Source organism: Grus americana, chromosome 1, assembly GCF_028858705.1.
Source record: "Grus americana isolate bGruAme1 chromosome 1, bGruAme1.mat, whole genome shotgun sequence".
In the NCBI taxonomy this organism is placed as follows: domain Eukaryota; kingdom Metazoa; phylum Chordata; class Aves; order Gruiformes; family Gruidae; genus Grus; species Grus americana.
Genome location: NC_072852.1, coordinates 67,308,876 through 67,336,212, shown reverse-complemented (window position 1 = coordinate 67,336,212; position 27,337 = coordinate 67,308,876). Strand labels below are relative to the sequence as shown.

The window sequence follows — 27,337 nt, the reverse complement described above, 5'->3', positions numbered from 1 at the left end:
TCCTTGTTTTTTGATTGTAGTACTATCTCTGGATAAATTTAAAAATTGAATTATGTAATTGTAATTTCTCAAGTTGTTATTAACTGCCTGCTACAAGAAACACAATTTTAATGTAGTCTCAAGAGTATTAAACAATTCTGGGTAGCGTAGTGTGCAGAGACCTGTGTAGTTAGTGCAAGTCACCCATGAAAGTTATCAACTATTGTCTTATAAATCTTAGATTCAGCATGAACTGGAGAAAAATGACCAAAATTGTGATTGGATTACTGACTGATTTTGTGATTACAAGTGACACATGGGTACAGGGGTATTGGGTCATAGACTTTGCTACTGGTCTGTTGTTGGTTATGTGTCTTCTGGGTTTTCCTCCTGCTCTGGCTAGTTCAGCTTGAAATTACACTTGCACAGCCACACACACATTGACATAAATCCACTATGAGAAAATATAAACACATTGAGATCCCTTTAATTATGGGCCCTTGGACCTCTTGCACACTCCATGGTCTCTCCAGTGGCTGACATATAGCCCTGTGAGCTGCAGCTCCTTTTCCAGGTGCTGGCACCCAGACTTTCCCTGCATGCCAGCCTTTCCGGCTGCTGTCACTGAGACCTCCAATGCAGTGGCCTTTTCTCCAGGTGCTGGCACCCCAGTCTCCTCAGTTGCTGCCCTTAGACCTACGAGCTATGAGCCCCTGGTCCCAACTGGGCCTTGCTTACTTGTGACGAGCCCCTTTTATTCTTCCCCTCTATTTCCCCCTCTTGTTATTCTTGCGTACAAATTTTATGTACTTACAAACCCTTTTCCCCACGTTTTTAATAGTCCTGCAGCCCTGCCCTTTTGAAACATAATTTGTGGTGTGTAACATAAATATTAAAATTGCCATGACTGATATAAATGGAAATGTGTGAGAAAGCAGCAGAAGGAATAGCAGACCAAGAGTTAAAAGGATGGCCAGTGTTGGCAATGAAGGAGCACCATTTCCAGGACACTATTTCCAGCAATAAAACTGGGAAATGTGTTGAGCGTAAGGGAATGTGGAAGGTGGTGAGAACATCTGCTTCGTTAAGGTTATCTGCTCAAGGACCTTTTCAGTGCAAAAGGAGACAATAAGGGGGAAGGAATAAACCAATTGTACAGAGACACAGACCTGATGGATGAACAATACGGGAGATAAGAAGCAAACCTCCTCAACTTTGCTAATTGATGAGAGATGTGAGATGAGAGTGTTTATTTCAGCAAGTTTATCTGATCACAGACCTTGTCAAATGGGATTATGTGGAAAAGGATGGGGGAGCAATAAACAAGACTTATACAAACCTGACAGGCAAATGTGAAGGAGACAGAAGAAACAAACCTTATCAGTAATGTTAATTGATGGGTCTTTGAGAAACTGTAGGCAAACCTAGACTTAAACTGATTAGAGTGCAAACCTGGGAGTCCCAGGTGTGGGTGGGTGGAAGAGGATGGTGGAACTTTGCACAGGGGAACAGACAGAAGAGGGTATAAAAGGGGCCAGCTGTGTGTAAACTGTGGCTAGTCAGGAGGTTGGTCTGCCTGATCCCTGCAGCTGCAGCCAGTCCTGTCTTCAGTCCTTTCTTAACTATCTCTCTGCATGGTCAGTCTCTCTATCACCTGTGTGTGAGTGCTGCAAGGACTAGGTGCCAGCTACTGAGGAGAGCAGTGTGAGTAGGTAACCGGGCCAGGAAGTGGAGTCAGACTGGAGATGTAGGCACCGCTGGGCTGTGGTGCCATCAACTGGAGCGAGAGGGTGTCTTGGCATCAGTAATTGGAAGGACCGCATGTCTTGGGAGTGTCTCCGCAGGTTTTGCAGACTGTCTGGAGTGCTGGCTACTGGAGGGGGACAGATGTGAGTGGATTTGGTGCCAGCAACTGGGGTCAGACCGGGGGTGTAGGCACCCCTGGCATGCAGTGCCAGCAATTGGAGTGGGAACCTCACCAGTGGAGAGAGTGAGGGGCTCAGTGCTAGTGGCTGGAGTGGGACTGTGGGTCATAGCCCATGTGCCTGGTGCTGGCTGCTGGTGAGGGTGCGTGGGGCATATCTTCCCCAAACTGGGGGTGTGGGGTTTGCCTGTATAATTTGCTAGTGGACTTCAAGGTGGACTAGGTGTTGGGTAGGAGACCCTGGGTCCAGGCAGGGGTATCGGAATGGCAGAGGGTCCATGCTGGTATTTGGGAAGGATCTGTGAGTGTGGAGTGCTTATGAATCAAGTGAGTGCATGCATCTGCTAGTGAGCATCAAGCTGGATAGCTGGCAGGTAGGAGACCCTTTGAAGTAGGTAAGAGGGCCTGGGATCCATGCAGGGGTATTGGATGGGCAGAGAGGCCATATTCGTACTTGAGGCATCTATGAATGTGTGTGTACTTGTGATTGTAGATAGGGTGTGTGGGTTACAGAGACATTCAATCCTGACCAGGCAAAGAGGTGGAAGGCCACTTGTCTGTCTCTGCTTACATTTTGAATCATATATGTTGGTGCTGTTGAAGGCAGTGCCTTGGCTGTTGGTGTCAATGTCCTCTGTGTGTGTCTGGGATGCACACGCTTAGCCTTGCTGCAGGTTGAACCTGCAGCCAGGAAAGCAGCAGCAGCTCCTCCAATGGAGGCACCTAGGTCTCCAGGCTGGACTCCAGCCTCGAGACAGGAGGACCACCAGGCCATGGAGCTGCTGGAAGTGGTCACTTATGGCATCCCTTAACAAGCACCAGAGCTATGCTAATGAGATACTTTGAAGAGGGTAATTTTGATGGGTTTTATTTTAATGGCTGTTGCTTGAACTTGAAAAATCTCTCCCCTGTTTCTTCATCTGTTCTGAAAAGGTCCTGTTTGTTCTGAGCGCTCTTCCTGCTGTGGTAGGTCTGGGCCCTGAGGACTTTGAGAATGAAGTGCATTCACTTAAAAACCCCCAAAAAACCCCCAAACCAAAACAAACAAAAAAACCCCCACAAACAAAAAATTACAAACCAAAACAAACCTGCTAACAAACTGACTCAGAAATACTGTTAGATAATACTGAATAAAGTCACATTAAAAGTCCTGGTGATTGGAGGAGACAATGCTAAGAACACAAATGAAGGCTGTGAGGAAGAGCCTGGTTCAATATGGAGTGGGTATAAAACTAAAACAGGCCCATCCAATAACCATTTTGTAATGCTCCTCTGTAGCAGCAGAGGGCATTAAGACAGCAAGGCCACTAAGCGAAAGTGAGAAATACACTGTTGGAAATGGTGGGCTGGGAATCCGCAAAGAGAAGCGACTAGTCTTCATATGCTTAAAGTTACTGTAACCAACCTGTGGTTGACTGTCAATTTCTAACAAATTATCTCCTATGTAACTGCTAAGAATCCTTGTGGCAAGAAAACCCCTGTGTGCTCCTGGTGCTGTGACATCTAAAATACAGTTACAAACTGAGGAAAATGAGAATTCTTGGTATGTATGTACTCTTTTCCTTTAGGCACACGTTTGGTTGATTCAGGCCATCTTGTACCACATATGCGGGTCTGCCAAGCTGCTCTACTCTTTTTGTGATACCGTATGTTAAACATAATGAATTAATTTTAAATGCTTTTGGTTAACCGAGGCTGGCTGCTAAAAGTCCAGAAGCAGAAATGAGGGAGCAAAGTTGTGCTGGCCTGCAGCTGAACTTTTGCCCTTTCAGTTCTTGGAAGCTTGTATTTGCTGAACTCCATGTCCTGGAGAGGTGGGAAACACCTGAGATCAGAGTGGCTTGCATTGAAATACATATGTTTGGTATTTAGAGTTTTGGTCCAACAAAAAGAAGCTTTTAATAATAGGAATATTTTATAACTGTTGTGCCTCAGTTACACTTGTCACAGGGGAGATTTCAAACTGCTTAAAGAACCACTGCCAAAGGTAACAGCAAAAGTGGTTTTATTGAAGTAAGGTGTTGTAAAAGTGAGGCTTAAGAAAGTCCGATGGCAAGGTTCAATCTATTTACTGTATGGAGGATATAATAATAATTCAATAATAGCAATACAAGATCTTAATGCCCTGTGATACAAGGTTATGCATGGTATCAGTCACTTACCAAAGATCTGCAGTTAGTAAGGGGTGTCTCAACCTTGAGGAGTAGCCTTGAGAGGTGTCCCAACTCGAGGGGACACCACCATGCAGTCAGCTGCTTAACAGGGAGATCTTGAAAAGGCTCACTCAGGCTGTCATATTTGTGGAATAAAGTGGTTGGCTCATAGTCAAATTACATGCGATGGAAAAGGTAAGCATTAGGCTCCTTGTAGCCACTTCATTTGTTCCTTGACAAATTAGTCTTGGAAGAACAGCTAAAAGTAGCTGTTACATATGATTTTTCCAAATCACACAAGTACCTACTTGTCCAGAGGAGGGTCACAAAAATTATCAGGGGGCTGGAACACCTCCCCTGCGAGGACAGGCTGAGAGAGTTGAGGATGTTTAGCCTAGAGAAGAGAAGGCTGCAGGGAAACCTTGTAGCAGCCTTCCAGTATTTAAAGACAGCTTACGGGAAAGATGGGGAGGGACTGTTTATCAGGAAGTGTAGTAATAGGATGAAGGCTAATGGTTTTAAACTGAAGGAGGGTGGATTTAGGTTAGATATAAGGAAGAAATTCTTCAGTGAGGGAGGTGAGGCACTAGAACAGGTTGCCCAGAGAAGTTGTGGATGCCCCCTTCCTGGAAGTGTTGGATGGGGCTTTGGGCAATGTGGTCTAGTGGAGGGTGTCCCTGCCATGGCAGGGGGGTTGGAACTAGATGATCTTTAAGGTCCCTTCCAACCCCAACCATTCTGTGATTCTATTCTATACTTCAGTAACGATGGGGGATGGAGTTGAGGGTGAGTTAGGAAGAATAGTTGGAGGGTTGGTTGTGATGAGCTCAGGAAGGGACATACCAGTGGGACTCAGACAAGAGAATATGTAAACGTAGTGATTAAAGCTTTAACCTAAAGGCACACAATGTCAACAAAGTGAGAAGGTGTAAGGGACATGCCACAAAAGGGGTGGTACAGGCACATGACACACTGATTGTTAGACCAGTATAATGTCTGCTAGTATTTCCATGGTGCTGGCTGTGAGAATCATATGGTTGGGGGCCTAAAGGTTGGATTCTGATAGCAGAGATACCAAGAACCCAATGCTGAATGCTAATGGGTTGTGCGTGTCCTTCAGGGAAAGGAATGCGTGAAGGATGTTGCAAAGAATAGATTGTAGAAGGGGGTGATCCACAAGGAGTTCTTCAACATCAGAAAGGGCAAGTAAGGCGGCAGTGTGTAAAGCGCACTACCGTTTCCTATCTGAGACTTGCACATCTTGCTACCCCTTGCTACATAAAGGGATTGGTTTAGAGGTAAGGTCCTTGGGACCTTTTTCCTGGAACAGTCATCACCAAGCAGTTTGCACTGTGATGGACTCTGCATTCAAGTCTGCCAGTAGGAGTGAAGGGTCCCAAATAACGGTACTGTTGAATACTTTTAGGAGAAGGGTTAGGGCCTGTTGGTGACTCATTTTCCAGTCTTAGGTGGAATGTGTGCACAGCAACAAATAGAGAGGATGGCCTAGCTGACTAAAACCTGTGCCTTGTCACAACAAACATTTAAAGTGCCTAGGAGGGTCTGATGTTTGCGTTTGGAGGAGGGAGTAGTTTGGGAAAAGAAAACAAATTGCAAGATGCTTTCAGGAATATCTATGGTACTGGCACACAAGAAGACTCCTTTAAAAAGAACCCAAATACCTTACATTCTGGGCAGGACCCTGGCATTTACTGGGAGGACTATGAAGTTCCTGGTGTTCTGAAGTTGGAGATCATATCTAGTGCAACAGATTCCCACCTGTCTCTGCCTAGGAAAATGTCATCAATATACTGGTAGTGAGAGACATCAGAAGTGGGAGAAATCTCAGCTGATGTTGATGCCAAGATACCATGAACAATGGTAAGACTTTAGCAATAGCCTTGAATGAGTAAAGGCATAAAGAATGCCATTCCAGGTACAAGCAAAGTAAGCTTGGTCATCTAAGTGGGTGGGACACTGGAAGAACATGTCTTTAATGTCCACACCTGCTGTGCATAGGTAAATGGCATTGATGACTTCAGCAGCTGTCAGGACTGCAGTATGAGGCAGAGAGGAGGCACAGGTCAGATGAGGCTCTTGAAAGGGGAGTGGCCGCAGGGAATACTCCCTGTTTTTCCAATTCTGTGAGAAAGGAGGTGACGTGTTTTGGGGCGTGCAGGTTCACAGGGTGTTAACAGCACGGGCCATTGGAGGTACAGGATGTGCTTCTTGGAGTACTTGAACTAGAGAGAGGTTTTGTTCAGAAGTACCAGGAGAGTGCACCTTCCCTTGAGCACTATGGAAGGTCCAGTCTCTCAGTAGTTCCATATGTGGAAGTAAAATAGCTAATGCCTCATAGGGTTTGCAGGCCTCTCTGGTTAAGAAATATCTGCAGTGTTATCTAATGACCTCACTGAGTAAGTGTGACCCAATTATCGAAGTGAAATGCCTGTAAAAGGATGTACTGTCTGGAGCTTATCTGAAGTAATCCGTATGTTACCATTCTTTGTGGTAACTTACTACATCCTGCTTATGTGATGCATAGCTGTAGTTCTGTGAAAAACAAGTCGTGTAACCCAGAGGTATGTAAACTGGCACTGCCCCAGCTGGGCAGAGTTTGTATCAGCAGAGGCTGCTGCTCTGTGGTGTCCCCTGTAGCTACAGTAGTAAACTGGTGTTGGTTTGGCCCGACCAGAACTGCGTTAGGGTTACTCCACAAGAACTGCAGATCCTCGGGCCATCTGTCAAGTCATACTTGACTATGGGAAGGGCTGAAGGGGCTTCTGTGGACCACTGCAGAGGGTGAGGGAAGTGGTCCCCTCCAGTGTGATCAACTGAAGGCAGAATTTTGAGTGCCCATGAGGACACACAAATGACAGTATCATTGGTGGTGGCGTGGCATCTACCTGTGGATGGGAAGTCCCTGTAAACTGCATCCTCCATGCCACCTGAGAGGGACCAGCAGGTTCTGACCAGCTCCCCTGCAGTGCTAATCATATGTCTGATGAGTCTGTATGGTAACCAAGAGCTGGAGGTTTTCCATTTTCCAGCTGATGAAGTGGTGGGAGGGGCACTAGGGCCCTTGCTAAGACTCTGGTGGGAAAAGGTGTGACATGGGGGGTTGGGGGGGGGGGGGTGTTGGCAAAAGCCAGTGTAACAGATGTTGAGACTCTGTGGGCTGCCAGCTTAGGAACCAAGGCCAAACAGGCATTCCATGCTTCCAAGATGCTTTGCGTCAGGGCTTTTTTGCACAGGCTTAGGGGAGTTTTTAACTAACTGGACACAAGGGCATTTAGTGGTAAGTATAGCTGCATCTTCACAGAGGAGGTGTAACCGATGTGTTTAACTTTTCTTAACCATCGTGGCGGGATAGGTTGTGTATAGTCTTTGTAACCAGGGTGATGGGATCAAGGTGATGATATTATTAACAATAGTAAGGTAATGGTCGAATGGTTGCTTTATATTTGTTGTTAGTAACCAGTCTTGCTGCTATGGCCCCTGTACAGCCCCAACCCAACAGGTAACTAATAAGAAATGAGAAAAACATTTTAGGAATGAGAACTTGAGAGCTTGGCGGTACCATGCAGCTGATAAACTGCACGGTTGGTACATGAGCCAAGTAATATTTCATTTTCTGTTAAAATCATGTCCTTTGACTGAACTTTGTTTGTTATAATCTCATTACAATACCAAAACACACCTCCATTCTAAAAGCTACCCGCCTCCAAGGTACGACCACCCCTCACTGGCCATGCTCTCTGAATGTCTTTAAGTCTATAGCTTTAAAAGCAAAGTGAGGAAGTTTTACACCAATCATAATGAAGTAACTGTTTGATGTAATTGCAACTTTGTGTTTTGAGAATATAAATATGTGTATATTTGTAGGCTAGGTGTGCGTGTTAGGAGGAAAGATTCCCCATGCACCCAGTGCTGAATAAACCACTGTTGGCTTTCTGAACTGTATTTCTGTTTGGAAACTTTTTGTTGCTGTTTGAGCAGTAACAGAGGGAGGGTGACAGAATAAGCATAGCAGAAGCTAGCTTTACTAATAGTTGGGACCACGTGGCGCTGGGCATTGTGTCTGTAAGGCTAGTGCCTGTTGGTGTCAGTGGGCTCTGAGTGGACCAAGACCCATTTTGAGTAGTGGGTGCTGCTGGGCCTCAAAGGGATGACAACCCAATAGGGCTTCATCTGCCACACGGGCTACGTCTAAAGCATGCTTGATAACCAGCCTATCTATGCTTAATTCCAAATTTGTGGGACTGGCCCAGGGAATAGTCAGGGGGCCTCAGTCATCTCAGGACCTTTATCTTTGAGTATATGCTAGCGATGCCTGAAGGATAGCGTCTGTGTTTCCCACTGGAGTTCGTAGTTGGATTCCAGACCCTGAAGGAGAGCGCAGGCTTCTGATTCTGAAATTCAGAGGGTATCCTTCCATCATGTGACATTTGCAAGACAGGTTAAATAACCCACAGTAACAGATTTGTGAGAGCACTGGCTTAATTTGGCTAGGTCTATGCCTGTGAAAGAGCACATAGAGACACAGTTGTGATATCTCCATTAGCATCATACTCAGTTTTCATAGTTGGTCTGATTCGTAAGCCCAGTCAGGCTTCAAGAAGGGAGGAATTTGACATATACTTGTCTGAAGTCAAATTGGACCAAATATTTCTGTCCAGTTGTCTTGATCGATATATAAAGCTTTATGTATTTTTGTTTAAGAAACTCCCTTTTAGGAGCTTCCAACTGCCTGTCAAGTTTTTCCCGGGCAGATGCTGCCACCGTGGGGACCGTGTGGTGCGCTCATTTTTCCACAGTCACCTGAAGGCATCTAACCCAGGCAGCTGCAAGAGTCTTATCTATCCCAGCCCAAGTGTCCTGCTGGGCTTGAGATATTCCTTTCTGTAGGGAGACAACTTGGGCTTCAGCTGCATTTGAATGGTGCTCAGTATTTCTAAAACCACGAGCTAAGACAAATAGGCAGGGTAACTTCCCCTTCGTGCCTTTTTTGTCTTTCTGACTTCTACTAGTCAAAGAAGGGAACAGGTAGTTCCCTCTGCAAGCAGGGCATGACCCCGAAACAGTTAGTGCAGGCACCTGCTGCAAGGCTGGGGCCAGTCATGATGCCATGGATGGCATCCTTCTGCTGAAGCTGGACTGGAGGGGCTTGAGGCAGCCTGGTAGGGCTACAGATTTGGGATATGGTGACAGACACCAGACCAACAGCTTTAGGAATAAACAGTTTATCACAAAATAACAGTACAGTAACATATCAATCAGTAGTACACTTACCTGGGTGAAAATGACAGTAAATCCAGTAATTTGCTAATACTGGGCTAAACTTAATTAAGTAAATTCGACTTAATCCAAAACTTAATATTGGGGTCTGCAAAGGCTTGCATGAGCATGGTCATCAGGCAGGCCAGCAGGAAGCAGGCTTTTTCAGATGAGCTACTTGACCAGCCAGTGGGCCTGGGAAATGAAAAATTTTCTAGTCAGACTGTCATGCTTTTATTGTTGAATCACAGAAACGCTATCTAGACTTGTTGAGCAGGCATCACATGCCACCTCTGCTCCCCTCTGTGCTGCTGCTTTCCTTTGTGTGCTCAGAAATACTGTGTAATACAATACTAACCCCACATTTCCACTCCTTCCTGAGGGTGAGTGGGCAGGAGCTTTTGGCAATGAAAGAAAGGTAAATGGGCTGGATGGGCAGTCGGGCTGAAGTGCTTCTCAGTCAGCTGGACCCTCTGCCTTGACAGCTCAGGGATCCCAGCACCCGTGATGGGCACAGGCTGGGGATGCATCATGGCACAGTTCCCCTTCCAGGCATGGCACCACAGCCTCCTTTCGGGGGGACAAGTGCCCGGGGAGAGCTGGGAAGAGCCATTAGGTGCTGAAAGAGCTGTCAGCTGCTGATGCCCCTGCCCTGGGTGGCCTTTCCAAGGTACTGGCTCTCTGGTGTCTCCCTCTTGTTCCCAGGAGAAGCAGCCACCCACCCACCACTCCCCGACTCAGGCGAGGACTCAGCATGTAAACCTGCAGAGGCTCCATAAGAATCAATGCAAATAGCAGCAGGAAGGAAGGAGAGAGCAGGCAGGTCTGAATCCCACGCCAGGGACCCTGACTCCACTCCCCACAAACTTAAGGACTGGTATAAATTCTCCTCAGTTTACTCTATATGAGAAAGAGAAGCTGGCTTGCTCCCATTCTCTCTCAGTTTCTTTCTTTCTCTCTTCCTAACGCTGAGAGACTTCTGTCTTTAGTCGCTTGTCCTTTGCTGTAAGTTTCTTTAGATTGGAATTGGATAACATCCCAGGTTCTGGGGGACCCCTTTGCCAGGGGAGTTCCTGGGAATATAGCCCCTGGTTGATGGAATTGAGAGTTGCTAAATTGACAAAGAACTGACTATAGAAATGCTGTTTTGTTCGTAGTAGAAATCCTGTTTTACCAGCAGTGATTTTTAAGGAGCCCTGTAGCAAACCGTGTATGTTTGTACATTCGTGTTCTTGTATTTTATTTTCTGTCAAATAAGATTCTGAATTTGACTATCATGATTTGTGCGTCTCACTGGGAATTTGGACTGTAAGCCTGTGCACTCGCTACCCAGGACCTCGGAGATCCCAAATGTGTAGGCACCTGTGAGGAGATGATCCAGGCAGAGTAGGGCCCTGGGCTCACTCGTCCACAGTGAAATGACACTGCTAGGCGGTGACCGCAGAAACCACAAAGGAGAGGGGTGCATAAAGTGCTCCCTGAGAGCCCGATGGGAGCGATTCTGAGGAACAGCTGGTCCATGCCTTGGTGATCTCTCCTTACTTGGGACACTAGGTGAGGATCATAGAATCATAGAATGGTTTGGGTTGGAAGGGACCTCAAAGCCCATCTAGTTCCAACCCCCCTGCTGTGGGAAGAGACACCCTCCACTAGACCACGTTGCCCAAAGCCTCATCCGACCTGGTCTTAAACACTTCCAGGGCATCCACAACCTCTCTGGGTAACCTGTTCCAGTGCCTCACCACCAGTAAAGAATTTCTTTCTAACATCTAATCTAAGTCTACTCTCCCTTCAGCTTAAACCCATTACCCCTTGTCCTGTCACTGCACTCCCTGATAAACAGTCCCTCACCATCTTTCCTGTAGGCCCCACCGACGCCTCCATACGGAGACCAGATACTTTCCTGGAAACTGAGTGATACCTGTTAGGTAGATTATAATGTATTTGGACTAGAAGCAGGATAGTCCTCACTTGCAGGGTGGTATAACTGTTACTAACTTAAGTGCCTTATCTCAATAAACCTCACTTTGTGCCTTGGGACCTTATTCCCTCAAGGGGTATTTAGCAGCAGAGGGTCTGACTACGACAGCACCATTTGAACTCATTTCCTCACACCAGTCTCATTTTTGCACTCTGAGTGTACATGTGGTTTTGTCACATGTGCAAGCCCTACATGTAGGAGTAGTGCCTAGAGAGAGACTATTTTTAATGCCATTGTACTGGATGTTCAGATTAACAGTTTATATGAGTAAACTCAGGAAAGTTAAGCTGAAGATAATCTCAGTTAACTTAAGATGCTTATTCTTAGTTTATATTCCTAGGTTTTTATATATAAATATATAAAAGTATATATAAATAAACTCTTACAGGAGGTGATTCTGCCCCTCTACTCCACTCTTGTGAGACCCCACCTGGAGTACTGCATCCAGCTCTGGGGGCCCCAGTACAAGAGAGACATGGAGCTGTTGGAGAGAGTCCAGAGGAGGGCCATGAAGTTGATCAAAAGTCTGGAGCATCTCTCCTATGAGGACAGGCTGAGAAAGTTGGGATTGTTCAGCCTGGAGAAAAAAAGGCTCTGGGGAGATCTAATTGTGGCCTTCCAGTACCTGAAGGGGCCTACAGGAAAGCTGGAGAGGGACTGTTTATCAGGGAGTGTGGTGATAGGACAAGGGGTGATGGGTTTAAGCTGAAGGAGGGTTGATTTAGATTAGATGTTAGAAAGAAATTATTTACTGTTAGAGTGGTGAGGCACTGGAACAGGTTGCCCAGAGAGGTTATGGATGCCCCATCCCTGGAAGTGTTTAAGACCAGGTCGGATGAGGCTTTGGGCAACGTGGTCTAGTGGAGGGTGTCCCTGCCCTTAGCAGGGGGGTTGGAACTGGATGGGCTTTGAGGTCCCTTCCAACCCAAGCCATTCTGTGATTTAAGAAAAAAAAAAGTGGGAGCTCAAAACACAGTTTTAACTTAAATTCCCATATGTAAGTGAAATGCATAGTACCATTATCAGCAAAGCATATTGGCTTGAATGGGGTGCCATGTGCAGTTACCTCCAGGCTCAAGCCAGATCTTCTTTGGCCAGCTAAAACCACAGAGTAAGCTTAGATCTTATTGCTTATGGCAAGTTTATACTTAGCCAAACAGACAAGGCTTGATACCTAAATGGAAATAAGTACTATATTAGTTAACCCTTACATTTAAATCATCATCTTGCAAACTTGAGGCAGATGAACTACTGTTATTCTCATTGCTTTCTATGCCATGCAGTACTTCCTAACTATTTATGTCCCTGAATTATTTATTTATATTTGTGTGGCATGGGGAGATGATTGTAGGACAGCCTCAGTGCTGTCTGCATTCACCACCAGCTTGTCCCAGGGCAGCTGTGGTGCTGGAGCACGAGGATCAATTTGTAGTGGTGGATACCTTTAATGCCTTCAGCATGCTGAATTTCATCATGGTGTGCTGGGACAGTCAGTTGATGAGCATGGAAGTGGTTATGCCAGGGAAAAAGATGAGCCCTTAATTCAGGTATATGTTACCTAAAACTAATAAAATAGTAGTTCTAAATAAAGCATATCAGCCACCAGCTTTACAGTTTAATGCTATTTGCAGCCCTGTACTGGGTGTGACTGGGATGGAGTTAATTTTCTTCCCAGCAGCTGTATGGTGCTGGGTTTTGCATCTGTGGCTAAAACAGCGTTGGTAATTCACCAGTGTTTTGGCCGTTGCTGAGCAGTGCTTGCACAGCACCAGGGCCTCCTCTGTTTCTCACTCTGCCCTGCCAGCAAGTGGGATGAGAGTGGGCAAGAAGCTGGGAGAAGATGCAGCCAGAACAGGTGACCTGGGTTGGTGAAAGGAGATATTCCATACAGTATAACCTCATGCTCACCAATAAAAACAGGTGGAGGAAGAAGGGGGGTTTGGCTTCCAAGGTGGCTGTTGCTCAGAGACTAACTGGGCATTGGTCTGCTTGTGGGAGGTGGTGAGTGATTTCCTTTGTGTTGCTTGTTTCCACCCCCCGACTCCCCTTTCCTTTACCTGTTAAACTCTTGACCCTTGAGTTTTCTCACTTTTTTCTTCCAATTTTCTCCCCCCTTTTTTCACCCCTTAGGGGTGAGTGGGTGGCTGCATGGGTACTTGGCTGCTGGCTGAGGTCAACCTACCACAATCCATGCTACGGTTACACCAGAGGAGTCGAGCTCCCATGGACCTATCCAGTTCAAATCAGGGTACAACACTAGCTTCCTCCTTATCAGTGGACCTGGATGAAATAAACTTCAATGCTTTTGAAAAGCAGTGAGGTCTGCTTACTACTCTGGCTGTTTCTCCAGAGTGATCAAAGGATCTTCCACAGTTGGCTTTGTGGTGAATTTGTATTACTAGTCTCCTGGTCCCAGTGTTACATGGGTCACATGATCAAATACTCCTTATCTGTCGTCATTCCTTTCATCTCCAGTTGCTGGTTACTTCCTTATGGTACTTTTGGGTTATTGATGCCATTAATCTCCAGGTGAACATTGTGTACTTCCTTCCACTAATCATGCTTAAGGTCAGTCTGTTAGCAGGAGCAAATGTATAGCAGTGTTACCTGGTGGAGGTTAGAGACCATGACTATGCAAACATTAGTGATTTTTTTTTTTATAGCCTAAGCACTACAGCGTACAATTGCAATTAAAAAAAATTGCACAAATACAGTAATGTATGGTTATGGTAAACTGTTGTAGAGACCTATTCTGTTTGTGTAGTTTATTCAAGATTGAAGCAGTTTATTAAGAACATGTAATTACTGGCAATCACTCAACTATATCTTCAGAAGGAAAATTGGTAATATAACAAACCACAAAATGTGACACTTCAAAAGATGTTAAGCATCTACAGTTTCTGGAAGCACCCACTGTTTCTAAACACCCTTCTTTTATCCCAGAAAGTTCTAATCTTTGTGTCACATGCATCCCTCTTTCTCCACCTTCCCTCAACATATGGATTACAAGCACAAGCCCTCTTCTTGCACACACCTTCTGTGGTCGATGGGATTGCTCCAGCTTTATGCGAGCATTTGCTGTTCTCTATAACCTGCTGATCCCTGTGCTAGTGAGGTGGCATCCCATGAGTTTGCATGCATACAGCTGAGATGTGGGTCCCTGCTTGTTGCACCCTGCACTGTTAGTCCTCTGGCTGGATACAGGCTGGGCTCCTTATAGCGTCTGATGGAGAGGATGCTCTGTCTGGCACAGGTAGAGGTTGTGATGTTGGCAGGGTGACTTTGTGCAGTGTCACACTTGACTACTGCTGTTGCCACTTCAAGGTATTTTTCTGATGTTAAGAATTTCACACTTTTATACTTCTGTTGAATCCTTTTTTTGTTTCAAAAGTTGTCTTGAACTTCCCCACTGTTTAATCCAAGTGATGATTGTATTCTTCTTCAACACCATCAGCTGGTGGTTGATGACTATCTTCCCTTTTGACTTGATCAATTTTGGGCAGATGCCCTCCAGGTAAACTAGTCTTTGGCACACGCACACACAGAGAATGCACACTTGTATTTTGACCTTACCAGATATTGTTATCCAGCCCATTTGTCAGGAGTTGACTATAGGAGCAACCCCAGAATAAGTTCTCCTAGCCTGTTACATTCCACAAGATCCTTGTATTTGCTCTTAAAGAGACCATGCTCGTGGCATGGGGGCTCCAGGAACATCTATCCTTGTCTGTTGACATAGCCTAGAGAGGGATGTTTGCCTCTATAACTGTTCATTTTTCAGGTGGTGGGGATCTTCAATTTTGTGATCCTCTGCTGCTGGTCTTGGCGCGCAGTTGTTGAGTTATCTTTTTATACCCTTTAATTTCAGCAACCTGTTGCCTTCTGCAGTTGCTCACTCCATTTGAACTGGTTGTCCATGTTCCCTGGTGAATCACAGAAACTGATTGACAGGTGAGTAGCTTACCTGATGATCATCATGCAGGTGTCTTACCTGCTCTATTATTGCATTTGCCATTTAATCAAAACATTAAATACATTAATGTTAAATTAGCAGTTTAGTTACTGCCAGGCTGCTCTCTTCAAAAATGGTAAATGTTTGCTCGGGGTTGGCCCTTCAGTTACTGTCCAGTCTCTGCTCATTAGTTCCCACACCATGGTTCTGCAGCCTCCTGCTGCATTTATGTTAACTTTTTCTTCCAGGAATATATAGGACAAGGGATGTAACCTCATGAGTCTTTACTGCATGCCGTACTATCCTCTTGACTGGTGACAGAGAACTGGGTTTGGGTGTGCTTTCTATACCCTCTAGGAGTCAACTGTTAATGTGATCTTGGTTTGCCTCTCATGAGTTTGACACAACATTGCTGAGGCTCATACTCTCCCTATGTTTTCTCTGTTTAAGTGTTTTCTGGCTCCAATGTGCAGGTGTACAGACTTTAATGTTAAGTTATAGCATTCAGTGAATGAAGTATTAAATCTTTGCTGGAATGTCTTACCAAAATGTCTTTTGTGTAGATTAAGGCTATTAGAAAACTGAAGGGAACATAGCCTTCCACTGTTCGGATATATCATTCTTTTTCCCCTAGAACAGAAATCTGTAACAGTTGAACTTACCAGTTGTTGTGGTTGAACCTGGCAGGTAGCTAAACACAACACAGCCATTCCCTCACTCTCCCCTAGTGGGATGGGGGAGAGAATTGGGGCGGGGGGGGGGGGGGGGCGGGAAGGTAAAACTCGTGGGTTGGGATAAGGACAGTTTAATAGGACAGAGAAGGACGGGGAAGTAATGATGATGTTGATGATAAAAGAACATACAAAAGAAGTGATGCACAATACAATTGCTCACCACCTGCTGACTGATGTCCAGCCAGTCCCCCAGCAGCGGCCCCTGCTCCCTGGCCAACTATCCCCAGTGTTTTTGTTCAGCATGACATCATATGGTATGGAATATCCCTTTGGCCAGTTTGGGTCAGCTGTCCTGGTTGTGTCTCCTCCCAGCTTCTTGGGCACCCCCAGCCTCCTTGCTGGCAGGGCACTATGAGAAGCTGAGAAGTCTTTGACTTTTAGTGTAAGCGCTGCTCAGCAACAACTAAAACTTCAGTGTGTTATCAACATTATTCTTGTCCTAAATCCAAAGCACAGCACTATACGAGCTGCCAGGAAGAAAATTGACTCTATCCCAGCTGAAACCAGGACACTGGTCTTCAGAGATGGCCCAAATTCCCCTCAGACCTCTCTGTGAGGTGAATGTGAGGTGTCTCCACAGAGACACATGGGGATATTACATAAGATAGAGGCCAGAGACATGCCTAAAACTGATAGAGAGATTTAGGTGTAGGCATTTTAGCCGCACAGTAGACTTGTTGAAGAGCTGTGCTGTTACTTCAACATTCAATGGGGGTGTCTCTCCATTCCCTTTCTATGCACTGTCAATGAAAAGCTGGCAGTTGCCTGTGTAGTAGTTGCTGATGATTTCTGAGCCCCGTGGTCAAGGTGAGAAAGTAGCAGGTGAAAGAGCGAAGCAGCCATATGCGAGGAATAGTATTCTCTTTGAGTCTTATACTGATCTTCTCAAATGTTCTTCCCAAGATAAGTGCTTTCTGTTAAATACCACTCTTTAAAGTAGCATATGTTGTTGTATTAAAGTTATAAAAAATTTAAGGTTGTGATCACAGTTGGAAACTTAATTTTCTTAATAGAGCTAATAAAGATGATGAACTAAAGTGGTACTCATTTTTATGGTTTCGATAGTGACAAGAATTGAGTTTTACTCTTGGCTAAATTGTGTGTTGCATGCAGTCAAAGTTTCTTCTCTGTTTAGCAAGGATTTTACAATTACTACTAGTTGGTGTCTTAGTCTTGTTTACATATCTCAATCATGTTTCTGGAACGTATAAATGTCTTAAATTTCTTCAGAAGTTATCTAATTCAAGGACGTGATTGTTTTATCCCCTGATTATTTTTCAGGAAATACCTAGTGTAACATTAGCAGTCTGAAATCTTTAGCTTGGATGCAAAAGCCTGTTTTCTCATCTAAGATTCCTGCATCACTGTAAGTATTACCTTAATACTGTTGTTGATGTTTTTTATGAATTTCAGGTCAACTTTGTTTTCCTGTTTTCTTTTGTTATTGGTGTTCTTTGAGAGCAGAGAAAGTAAAAGAGAGAGTGAAGGAAGATAGAACTATCTTTGAATCTTGATAATAGCACCTGGAAATTTTTAATTTTGTGGCTCTTAGAGGCTAGATCTGAGTGATGCTTCTAATTCCTAAGTTTGAAATCAGGAGAGTCTTAAAATCTGAAAAAGCCCATGAAAGAAAATCAGGAGAAATTGTCTTAACACCCTGCACAAAGCATGTTGTTCTGTCCTAGATGGGTTTGACCACACTGAGAGGAACTTGCCAAGATGCAAAGAGCATTCATGCTTCTATGTTGTCGTGGGTTTTTTGCGCTTTTCCATTTTTTGAGGACTGAAATAGTATTTGGCTTTGAAGATGCTGTTTCTAACAACAACTTTCTAGAAGTAACATACTCACCCAGTTGGGTTTGTTGGTAATCAGTGTAAATTCTGGAATATAACACGTGAAGAGTTAGAGATTTGTGACTATGTCACCTCCTGGAGGTGTACTTACTGCAGTAGCAGAGGTGGTGATGTCATCTCCAGGCTGAGTGAGTTAATGCTACTGAACAGAATTAGGGGCGCTTTGCTTGTAGCTACACGTGCTGTTAACTAGAGTTGCAGACTTGTGTTTCTCAAGAATTAGTAAGTGCGTACAGTGTCAGGGAAGAGCAAATGACATGTAAATAAAAACAAGTGGGGCACATTATTATGAGATCTTTGCTGAACCCAAATTAATTTTCTCCTTTCTTTTGTTGTATTTGAAGGTATAATTGAAGTCCAGTCTTCTTGTATGAAAACTCTGACCTATATTATATTCTGTAGGTGCCTCTTCTGCTCAACTCTTAAGCATTTCTTATTGTATCATGTTACACAAATACATTGAGGTTTTTTCGTCATTTTTGTATAAGAAGGTAAATATAGCAATCTATCATTAAATTAAAAAGTTGTATGACAGTAGAATTAGTGAAATAATGTGAGGATTTTGTTATTCATTAAGTAGTCAATAGAACTGTTGCTCTGTCTTTTTGTATCTTAATTATGTTCTGGGAAATAATATATGCAACTTGACATTGACAACACCATTGTCCATGGGATGTGCCAATGGAGTTGCTCTTCTACACAGCAATTTAAGTTCAACGGTTCTGTTCATAAGGCATTCTAAATCATTTCTTGGTAAGTGAAGTAGGTTTTGATTGAAAGATCAAGGTTTGATTTTATTTTTTTAGCATTTTGGGTTTTGGCTGAAGAAAAAGAAATCAAGAAAAGATGGACTGGAATGTAAGACCACTCCAGAATGCTGATGCAGAGAAGAACCTGCAAAGCGAAGCAGCATGTTACACTCAGTTGTTTTCTAATGCAAATGCTTTTCCTCAGACAAATGCCTGTTCATCTAACAATGCATGCACTTACGCCGGAAATAACCAAATTATGTATCTGCCAACTGGCAATGTTGCCTTCCCTCTTGTAAATGCTGAAGGATTCAAAGCTTCAGATCAGGTCTTACCAGGAGCATCCGTAGCTGGTAATGATTTTTTAATCTCGAAATACTTGAGTGATCGACGTCCACCATCCAGCATACCAATAGCTCCAAAACCTCCCAATCAGACATCACGTTTGCAGGCAGAGATGACTCAGAATTCTTGGCCAAACTCTAATGCCTACGTTTATTCCCTTGGAAAGTTACCTCCCCTGTCTTCTCAAATGAATGCTGGAAATAACATGAGGAATGTACTTCAGGAACCTCAGTATGTCACCACAAACACTTACTCTGTGCGGCCACAAATACCTCAGCATAATTCTATGAGAACTCCAACTTTATATCAAAGTAACATTAATTCCCAGAATAATTCTATGTGTCTTGGTACATCTGGGCAGTATGTCCAAAACCAAATATATCATCCCAACACTCAGTTTAAAGTTTTACACTCACGGAATCAAAATACTGTGGCAAATGTACAGCTGCTACAATATCGATTGAGTCCGATGGGATCAGAAGCTCCTAGCAGATGTTCTGCACCATCTTTGTTGTCTGCCAACTGTGATTCAGGAGCTGCAGCACAATCTTCAATAGGTGTACCACAGGCAGTTCAAAATGTGCCTAGTGGATACACCTTTAGCCAACAGAGGCGCCCATCAGATCCAAAAAATGCTTCTGGTTTTAACAGTGTTCAGCAACACTGTCAGAAACAGCAATCTGGACAAGTCAGTCAATCAGTTAGGAATGTCTGTAATTCAAGTGGAAATGAGACAACAAATCAGCCTTTTAACGGAATGTCTGTGCCATCCCCTGGCATTTCCAAAGAACTGTATGATGTTTTGCAAGAAATGGAAACTCTTTATTCGGTGGCACCTTCAAAGCCATTGAGTGATCCTGCTTTGGTTCAAGAAAGCCAGACTAGTAGTTTAGTGAATGGGCCTGTTAATTCTCAAATTTCTTCAGCAGCAGCAGATGGAAGAACAGTTACAAAGGACAGGCTAGCTTGGGAAGCTCAAAGGCTGCTCACTATTAAAAAAAAAAGTGCCCTGCTTGAAAAGATGCATCTTTATAGAAAAAAACTCTTAGCAGCTTCAGAACATCATAAAAGTACTCTCCCACTTCCACCAAGATATCAAGCTGCTCTTGCTGATTGTCATTCACAGGTGCCCAACCAAAATGTACCACCTTCCCCATCTGCAACAGCAAGGACAGAGTCTCCAATACTTAACTCTTCACCTGAAGAAAGAAATGACAAAAACGTAGCCAATGCTAATAACAGAGGATTAGAGGTGACTCAAAGCAACCCTCAGGTGGAGCAGGGAAGCCTTTCATCAAGCTGCACTCCTGTTCCCTCTCAGAGCAAACTTCCAGCTCAATTAAATAATCCTGAGAGCACTCCCATCTTGGAACAAAGCGGTGCACGTGCCTCGGCGTCTTCTCAAAAAACTGTGGCATCCTTGAACAATGCTTCATGTTGCAATCAAGTAGATAGCTCTATCAAAAGTGCATCGAAGAGTTTTCCAGCTAGCCCCAAGAACTCATCATTTCTTCAGTTTGTATTGAGCAGCACAAATATATTGAAAGAGAAGACAGCTGGTGCTACTGCGGATAGAATACTGACTAGTCTCCTGTGTAGTGAAAAACCACTGGTAGATACATCTGTCTCGGGTGGAAGCTTACTAAAAGACACTAGTGAGAAGAAAGTAGAAAGTTTGAAAGGTGAGCAGGCATTTATGGTTCACACAAAGTCTCCTGTATCTGAACCAACCAAATCTGATGAAGCTAAAGTCCAGAATGATTTAGTTCAGAAAAAGATGCCATTTACGGAAAACACATCTTTTAAACAAAGCAATTACAAGTACTCTGTGGAAGAGCTAGCTGCATGTCTGGGCTTGTGGAGAAAGCATCCGTCAAAATCTGTAAGTGAGCAGAAGAGCCAGTCAGATGAAAGCCCCACAGCAAATCAGATTTCACCTTCTAGCCAAAACACAAAAAATAGAGAACAAAATAATGTTCTGGTTAGTACAGATGAAGCAGTTTTGCCTGTAACAACTGCTTCTGTAGGACAAAAACTTGATACATTGAGTTGCAATTTGATAAAAAGCTTTGAACTCCAAGTTGCAGTTGTCTCTCCTTTAGTGCTTTCTGAACAGAGAACACAGAGTGATCAGGCAGACAAATGTCCGGTATCTGCAGGTAAAACCTATTCAGGGATTGACTTGGGACGCACATGCAGCTTGCAAGAAGAGGGGAAAAATGGTATAAGTGTGGTAAATGCCGATAAAGGAACAACAGAAACTGTTCAGTCGTCACCCAGTGATTGTGTTCTGATACAGAAAGTGGACTCACATTTGCAACAGACCAAATTAGCTGATGGAAACAGAATAGTAAAAACCAATGTGAGTGCAAATGATTTATATAATGAAAACCAAAGGAAAGTTAGTCAATCTGCACAAGATGCCAGAGAAAATCTGCAGCCTGGATTACACAACAAGCCTTCTCTTCCTGAATTGGGCATGAATTTTTCCAGTCAAAGCTTTCAGGAAGGTATAACAGACCATAAAGACAAGCAAGCTGTGTTAGAGGCAGGAGATACATCTGCAGCTGTGTTGGAAGAACAGATGTTTTGTATTTCTAGTGTATGTTCTCTTGTTGAAGGTGATACATTTTATAATCCACAAATAGCAAGTATCTTCAGGTCAGTCCCTGAGACACATGCATTAAATGGTACCTCATCAGAAGGAAGTGCATCTGAACCAAGGGAAAAGGAGCCACAGCTGGACTTGTATAAAAATGAGCTGAGTAATAACACTCTCCAAAGAGAGAGCTCGCTGCAAAAGATGTTGGACAAATCAACAAGCTGCATGAGTAAAGCAGGTAAGATTTTGGACGGTATCACAACTAGTCATTTGGAGAAAGAAAGCAGTGGTAATCCTCTTAAGGCAATTTCTATCTCAGAACAAAAAAAGTCATTCAATGCATCTTTCAAGCATCCTAAAAATGACTTGGAAATTGTTGGTAGTATAAACCAGGCGTTAGCTCAAAATTCCCTAGATTTCTCAATCTGCGTAACTGCTGAAACAAATGTGTTCACTGCTCCAAGAGACAACAGTAAACAAAATAACATGTCCAATAAAAATAGCACAGAAAAAGTGATTAACCTTTTTGGAGCAGAACCTATTACATGTCTAAACAATCAGCTATCTGAACTAGTGAAAGAGTTTCCATATGGCATTGAAGGTGTTGATATACTACCGAAAGAACCTGTACAAAATGATTCTGTGGATGAGCAGATGGAGAATCAACCTCAAAAAGAGACTCAAATCTGTGACGGAAATTCTCATTTGAAGGACCCAGTAGATCAGATAAAAATTGCGATGTTAAGCACTGATCAGATGCGAGAACTGTTACCTGCACACAACCAGTGTTCCTCTAGTGACAGCAAGAGAGTATCAAGTCAGCAGTCAGAAAAGGCTTCAGCTGAGAAGGAGAACCTGGGAGGCAGTATTCAGCCTAGTCAGAGTCTGTGTGAGAAGAAAAAAAAGCCACAAAACCCCTCCAAACCCAGAAAAAAAAAAGATGATTGTTCTTTAATGGATTGGCAATCTGTAGCATGCCCCTGTAAACCTGGAACTTCTGGTTCAGACAAAAATGATGATCAACTTTCAAAGGCTGAAAATACTAGCCTTGCAGACACACATGTAAACAACAGTAAATCTGATGCTGTAATGAAGAACGACTGTGCAGTAGGAAACCTGCCAATTTCTGAAGAAATCCCAGACAGCGTTAGCAAAAAACATATTTACAAATACACCTCTGTAATGAACAAAAAAGCTAGGCTAAAGGTGAATAATGAATACAAACCGCTTACAACACAACAGGAAAAGAATGGACCACTTAATTCCTCTGAAAACCAGGATGTTGATATATCTGAAAGGAGCAGCTGGAAGGAAGAGCTGCAAATTAACAGAGGAACCCCATTGTTAGACAAAGAATTTCATTCTGACAAAAAAGAACATCAGACAGTCTCAGAAGAGTTGTCAGAGCAAGCTGGTCATACGGACGCAGACAACATGACAAAATCATCCAAAAAGAAAGAGAAAGTTTTCAAGAAAGAGTCCCTTTCAAAAGATAAAACCAAAACAAGTTTGGCCATGAAATCCAAAACAGATGTTCACAAATTTGCGAAGTCAGAAACTGTTGAAATTGAGCTTGCTGAAGTCAATGAAAGACAAAAAATTAAAAGCTGTGAAGAGAACTCAGCTGAAGAACAGAACTGTAGGAAACAAAGGGAGATACTTGGGCAAGATGTAGGAATTAACACTAAAGAGAAAGCCAAATTATCAGCAGAAATAAACCATAAAAAGCTGAATAGTTATCGTGCTGATACTGTAAAGTTCCCAAATTTTGGCACTGTAGACTTGAAGTCAAGAAACCACAAATACTCTCAGCATAAATCTATGAAAGTTCATCCTTCACAGGAACAGTCGTACAAACGGAAGAGGAAGGAAAATATGATTGGGAAGAGAGACCCTAAGAAAACAAAGGTGGAAGAGGAAAGATTGAAACAGTCTGAACCAAAGAATTCCAAGCAGCTTTCATATAATTGCATGACAAATACTGATAAAGCTAAAAAAATGAATGGAGAAAATGGCTGGAAACAGAAGAGTTCATTAGCAGATCGCTCTGTGCTTAAACTACAGAGAAAAAGGGCTCGATCTTCTACCATCTCTAAAAACTACTTTTCTAACAAAGAGAGACGTCTTGATGGTCAAAACAAAGACAAGTACTCTGAGAAAATTTTTCCTGATAAAAACCTGCTATACTTAAATAGAAGAAATAACAGGTTAAAATTGCATCTTCAAAAGGAACCCAAAAAACACTACCTGAACAGAGTTGCATTTAAACGTACGGCACAGGAACGCATATATCTGACAAAATTAGAGACATCACCTGTCAGACCCGTCTGGCATACGAAGTCCAAAGTGTCACAAAACAGCCCAGATGCAAAAAGAGATGCTTGTGTCTCAGAAGTTGGGAAGTCACGCAAGCAGGAAGTACTTGAATTTAAGCTGTGTCCAGATATACTGTTCAGAAATCCAACCACTGACGAAGAAAGCTTAGCTGCAAAGAATTCCCGGGAAAGAGAGAAAGCCGTTGTGGCAGGTATGTTGCTATCTTGATTATTAATTAGTAAGTTAATTAATTTGCAAGTAAAAAGTATGTATTCCTTTCAAAATTCATGTTACACAAAACTCCAGTAAAAACGTGGGACTCTAGAAGCTGACAGTTGAAGTGGCTTAGCTAGCTTTGACAGACTGTAGCTGTGTGTTAAGCTGAAAAAGAACATGAAACTTGTCCTTCATTTTAATGTTTTATTCTTTTTCCTTAAGGTTTACGGAATAAAGTTAGAGTAGTTTAGAGCATGGCAGTTTGAAGTAACTTCACGAGAAGGCTTTTGAACCTACTTGTAGAAGATAGCTTGGCTTGTTCGTAGAAAGCAGATTCCCTTGGCATACTTACCAAAGGTGACCTGATTTGTATGCAGTGTTCCGCTGGTTGTATGTAAATCTGGCTGGGTAGAGCGCGGAGGGAGAGATCTTTCGCAGCACTGAGGAAGAGAGGGGACTTGGGCCAGACATATCCCACACAGTCTCTGTAACCTTTGCCATCTTTGCTTGAGGCTGCCCTTTTTTCTCCTCTTCCTCCCTATCCCCAATCTTTCGAAATTTTACGTGGTGCACTGTGAAGTATATTTGTGTCAAATGCTATATTTGATTTTTAAATACAACTAAATCTTAAGTTGTACACACCAGCCCTTGCAGTCATTTTCACAGCCAAATGAAATTGCATTCCTATTGCATTTACTAGTATATGTGTTAAAACTTCATGCTGAATAGAGACCAAAACTTGTCATATAGGAACCTCAAAAACATTTTAAAATTTTCTCTTTAGGTGTCAAGAGTAAAAAAGAAGATTGGTTAAAATGTGATGCAGTGAAGCAAAAAAAGCTGGAAGAGATTTCTACAGGTGAAATGACTTCTGATTATCCGCTTTGAAATATGTTAAATATTCTTTGCTTGGTTTTAAGTGTTCCTTTACAGTAGCAAATCTTAATAAAGTGTTTAAACATATTCTTTACTAGCTCTGCTGCTGAAATGGATACTGTAGAGTAGACATAGCAGTTTCAAAGATTTGTGGAGGTTTTTATTGCCATAAGAATATGTTGTTGGAGATTGTTGGAATTTTGCTGCATACACGCATGCCGTTGAATTGGAGGTGGCGCTGGTGACAAGGTTCAAGTACAGTTTTAAACTGTGGGTAAAGACCAAGCTAGCTCTTTCCCACTTTAAAATGTAGGAAGTGACATAACAAAATCTAGTGTGAGACTATAAAAATAGAAAGTGATTTTTTAATTTTATTTGGTTTTCACAGTAAGTTAACACTGTCCGCACGTACGTCTGTGCTCACAAGTACTGGGACCTGTGTATCCCAGTAGTCTGGACAGGATAACTTGTATGACACACAGAGGGAAAAGTGGTGCCACTACTACATCTTCCTCGTTCCTCTTGATTGGCAAATTACTTTTTTGATGGTCTTTTGTAACCTTTAGGAGTCAACAGTTACAACAGTGGCATCTTTCATCTCAGGATCTTGGTTGTTCCATCCTTTGTAAATCTTGGGTGAGGTTGCTCCCTGCTGTCTTTGTTTCTTTGCCTTAGGTATCTTTCTAGCTGTAGTCTTGTTTTCCTGCTGGTCTAACAGCATGCAAAATGGTTCATTCAGCATGCTGTAACCTGGTTGCCATCCTCTTCTTATCAGAGTGCAAGTCCTTTGCTGACAAGTTATCTGTGTTGTGGTCTTCATGCAAGCAACTCATGTTTACATCTTTTATTGCTGTTGAATGTGTCCTTGGCTATTGGTGTCTGCCATTCTTTTAGCCCTTCCTCTGGTTTCTTCTCTTTCACAAATACATGTTTTCATTCACACCTCTCTTAATATTCTTTAGAAATCTCTCTTACGAAGACACCCAAATGACCATTTGGTGCTTAAAGATGCATTGGAGATTGATTTAAATCTGAGGTGCCTGGTGCTTTAGGAAGGAAGTTTGTGGCATCCTTTTTGACAGTGAGTGGCCTTAAGTACCACCTGCATAAGGAGTAAAGTCATTTGAGACTCTTAGACTTTTGCTTTAACCTGTTTCTCTGTCTGTCTTTCAGCTGAGGACAGTATTCCACTTGATAAAGCTATACAGATCCTGGATGGAGATGGTGAGGCTCTTCACATTCAAATCAAAGACTCAAAAGAGATATTTCAGACCTACAGGAAAATGTATCTGGAAAAAAAGATGCAAAAGCCTTGATAGCACTCCTGTATCATAGGTCTTACTCAGTATCACTGGGAAAAAGATGCCAATACTAAAATGCTTTTTCCTGTGTACTTCATATTTCTGAATAATTGTAAAAAAAAAAAAGGGGGGGGGGGTGTTGGCAATCTTTTCCCCCTATTTGCTTCATATTTGTGAATGAGTGAGATCTTATTCTTTATTTATTGCACAAATATGCTTTGGTGCTGAAAATGCCATTGTCAGATGTATTGTTTCTTTTTGGCATATTTGAATCTTTTTTTTTTTTAAAGATACAGGAGTTAGTTGAATCTTGACCAATCTGTTTTATTTTCTGATTCTGGAAAACTTCCACTTGTGGTACTTTCCATTGCTGGCAGTGGAAAAATGTTCCTACTGGAAAGGGATTGCAGTGGATTCCCAAGCATTACACCTTTATTTCCTACTTATGCTGATTATTGTGTTTCTAACAAGGCTTTCTATTTTTGTAGAAACTTTTTTTTTTAAACTGGGAATACAAATATAAAACCCTCAGATCAAACATACAGATCAGGGGATACCATGAAGTATTTATGCTGCTACCCAGTTTTCTTACATTTCTTTTTGCGGAACTTGTACAAATTGAACTCGGAGATCTTATCTGATCACAATGCTGTAAACTGATAGCTGACTGGAAACTTCTCTTGTTTCTCTCTCTCTCTCTCTCTCTCTCTCTCTCTCTGCTTTCTTTACACTTGAAAGAAAAGTGTGATTGTTGAAGTGCAGGGAGTTTGAATTCACTCTTGTCCGGACTATGTTGCTCACTTTAACCAGACTGTAATTAATTTCTTTGTTTATAAAGTTTTAGATAATGTTTGACTACACATTCACTGTGACATAAGAGTTATATTTGTTGCTGGATATTTTTTGTTTAAGTGCCTTTTCATTATTGTTCAGAATTTTTAATTGAATCCTATTTTTTCAGAGATTTGGTACTTGAGTCTTTCTGTTTAAACCTTTCTACTGAAAGTAAAAACTCTGTAGATATTTCATTGAACAATTTTTATACTTGAAATAAACTTTTGAAGGCTATGCCTTGTCT

The 27,337-nt window shown here is 42.8% G+C and overlaps 1 protein-coding gene across 4 annotated transcripts in view; it reads left to right on the top strand.

Moving 5' to 3' along the window:
- RESF1 (retroelement silencing factor 1) overlaps positions 1–27,337 on the top strand; it is a 53,908-nt gene that overhangs the window by 8,227 nt on the left and 18,344 nt on the right. For 2 of the 4 annotated variants that reach the window (XR_008577241.1, XM_054826205.1), the window contains exons 3-7: positions 15,183–15,265; positions 17,282–17,366; positions 18,661–24,077; positions 24,867–24,941; positions 26,132–26,182. Coding sequence is in view for 3 of the 4 variants with exons in the window: in XM_054826205.1 (XP_054682180.1) it covers positions 18,701–24,077; positions 24,867–24,941; positions 26,132–26,182 (5,503 nt within the window). In the remaining variant the exon portion in view is untranslated. Of the gene's footprint in view, positions 1–15,182; positions 15,266–17,281; positions 17,367–18,660; positions 24,078–24,866; positions 24,942–26,131; positions 26,544–27,337 lie in introns of those variants that run through there. The other 2 variants (XM_054826196.1, XM_054826217.1) reach the window with 2 other exon arrangements.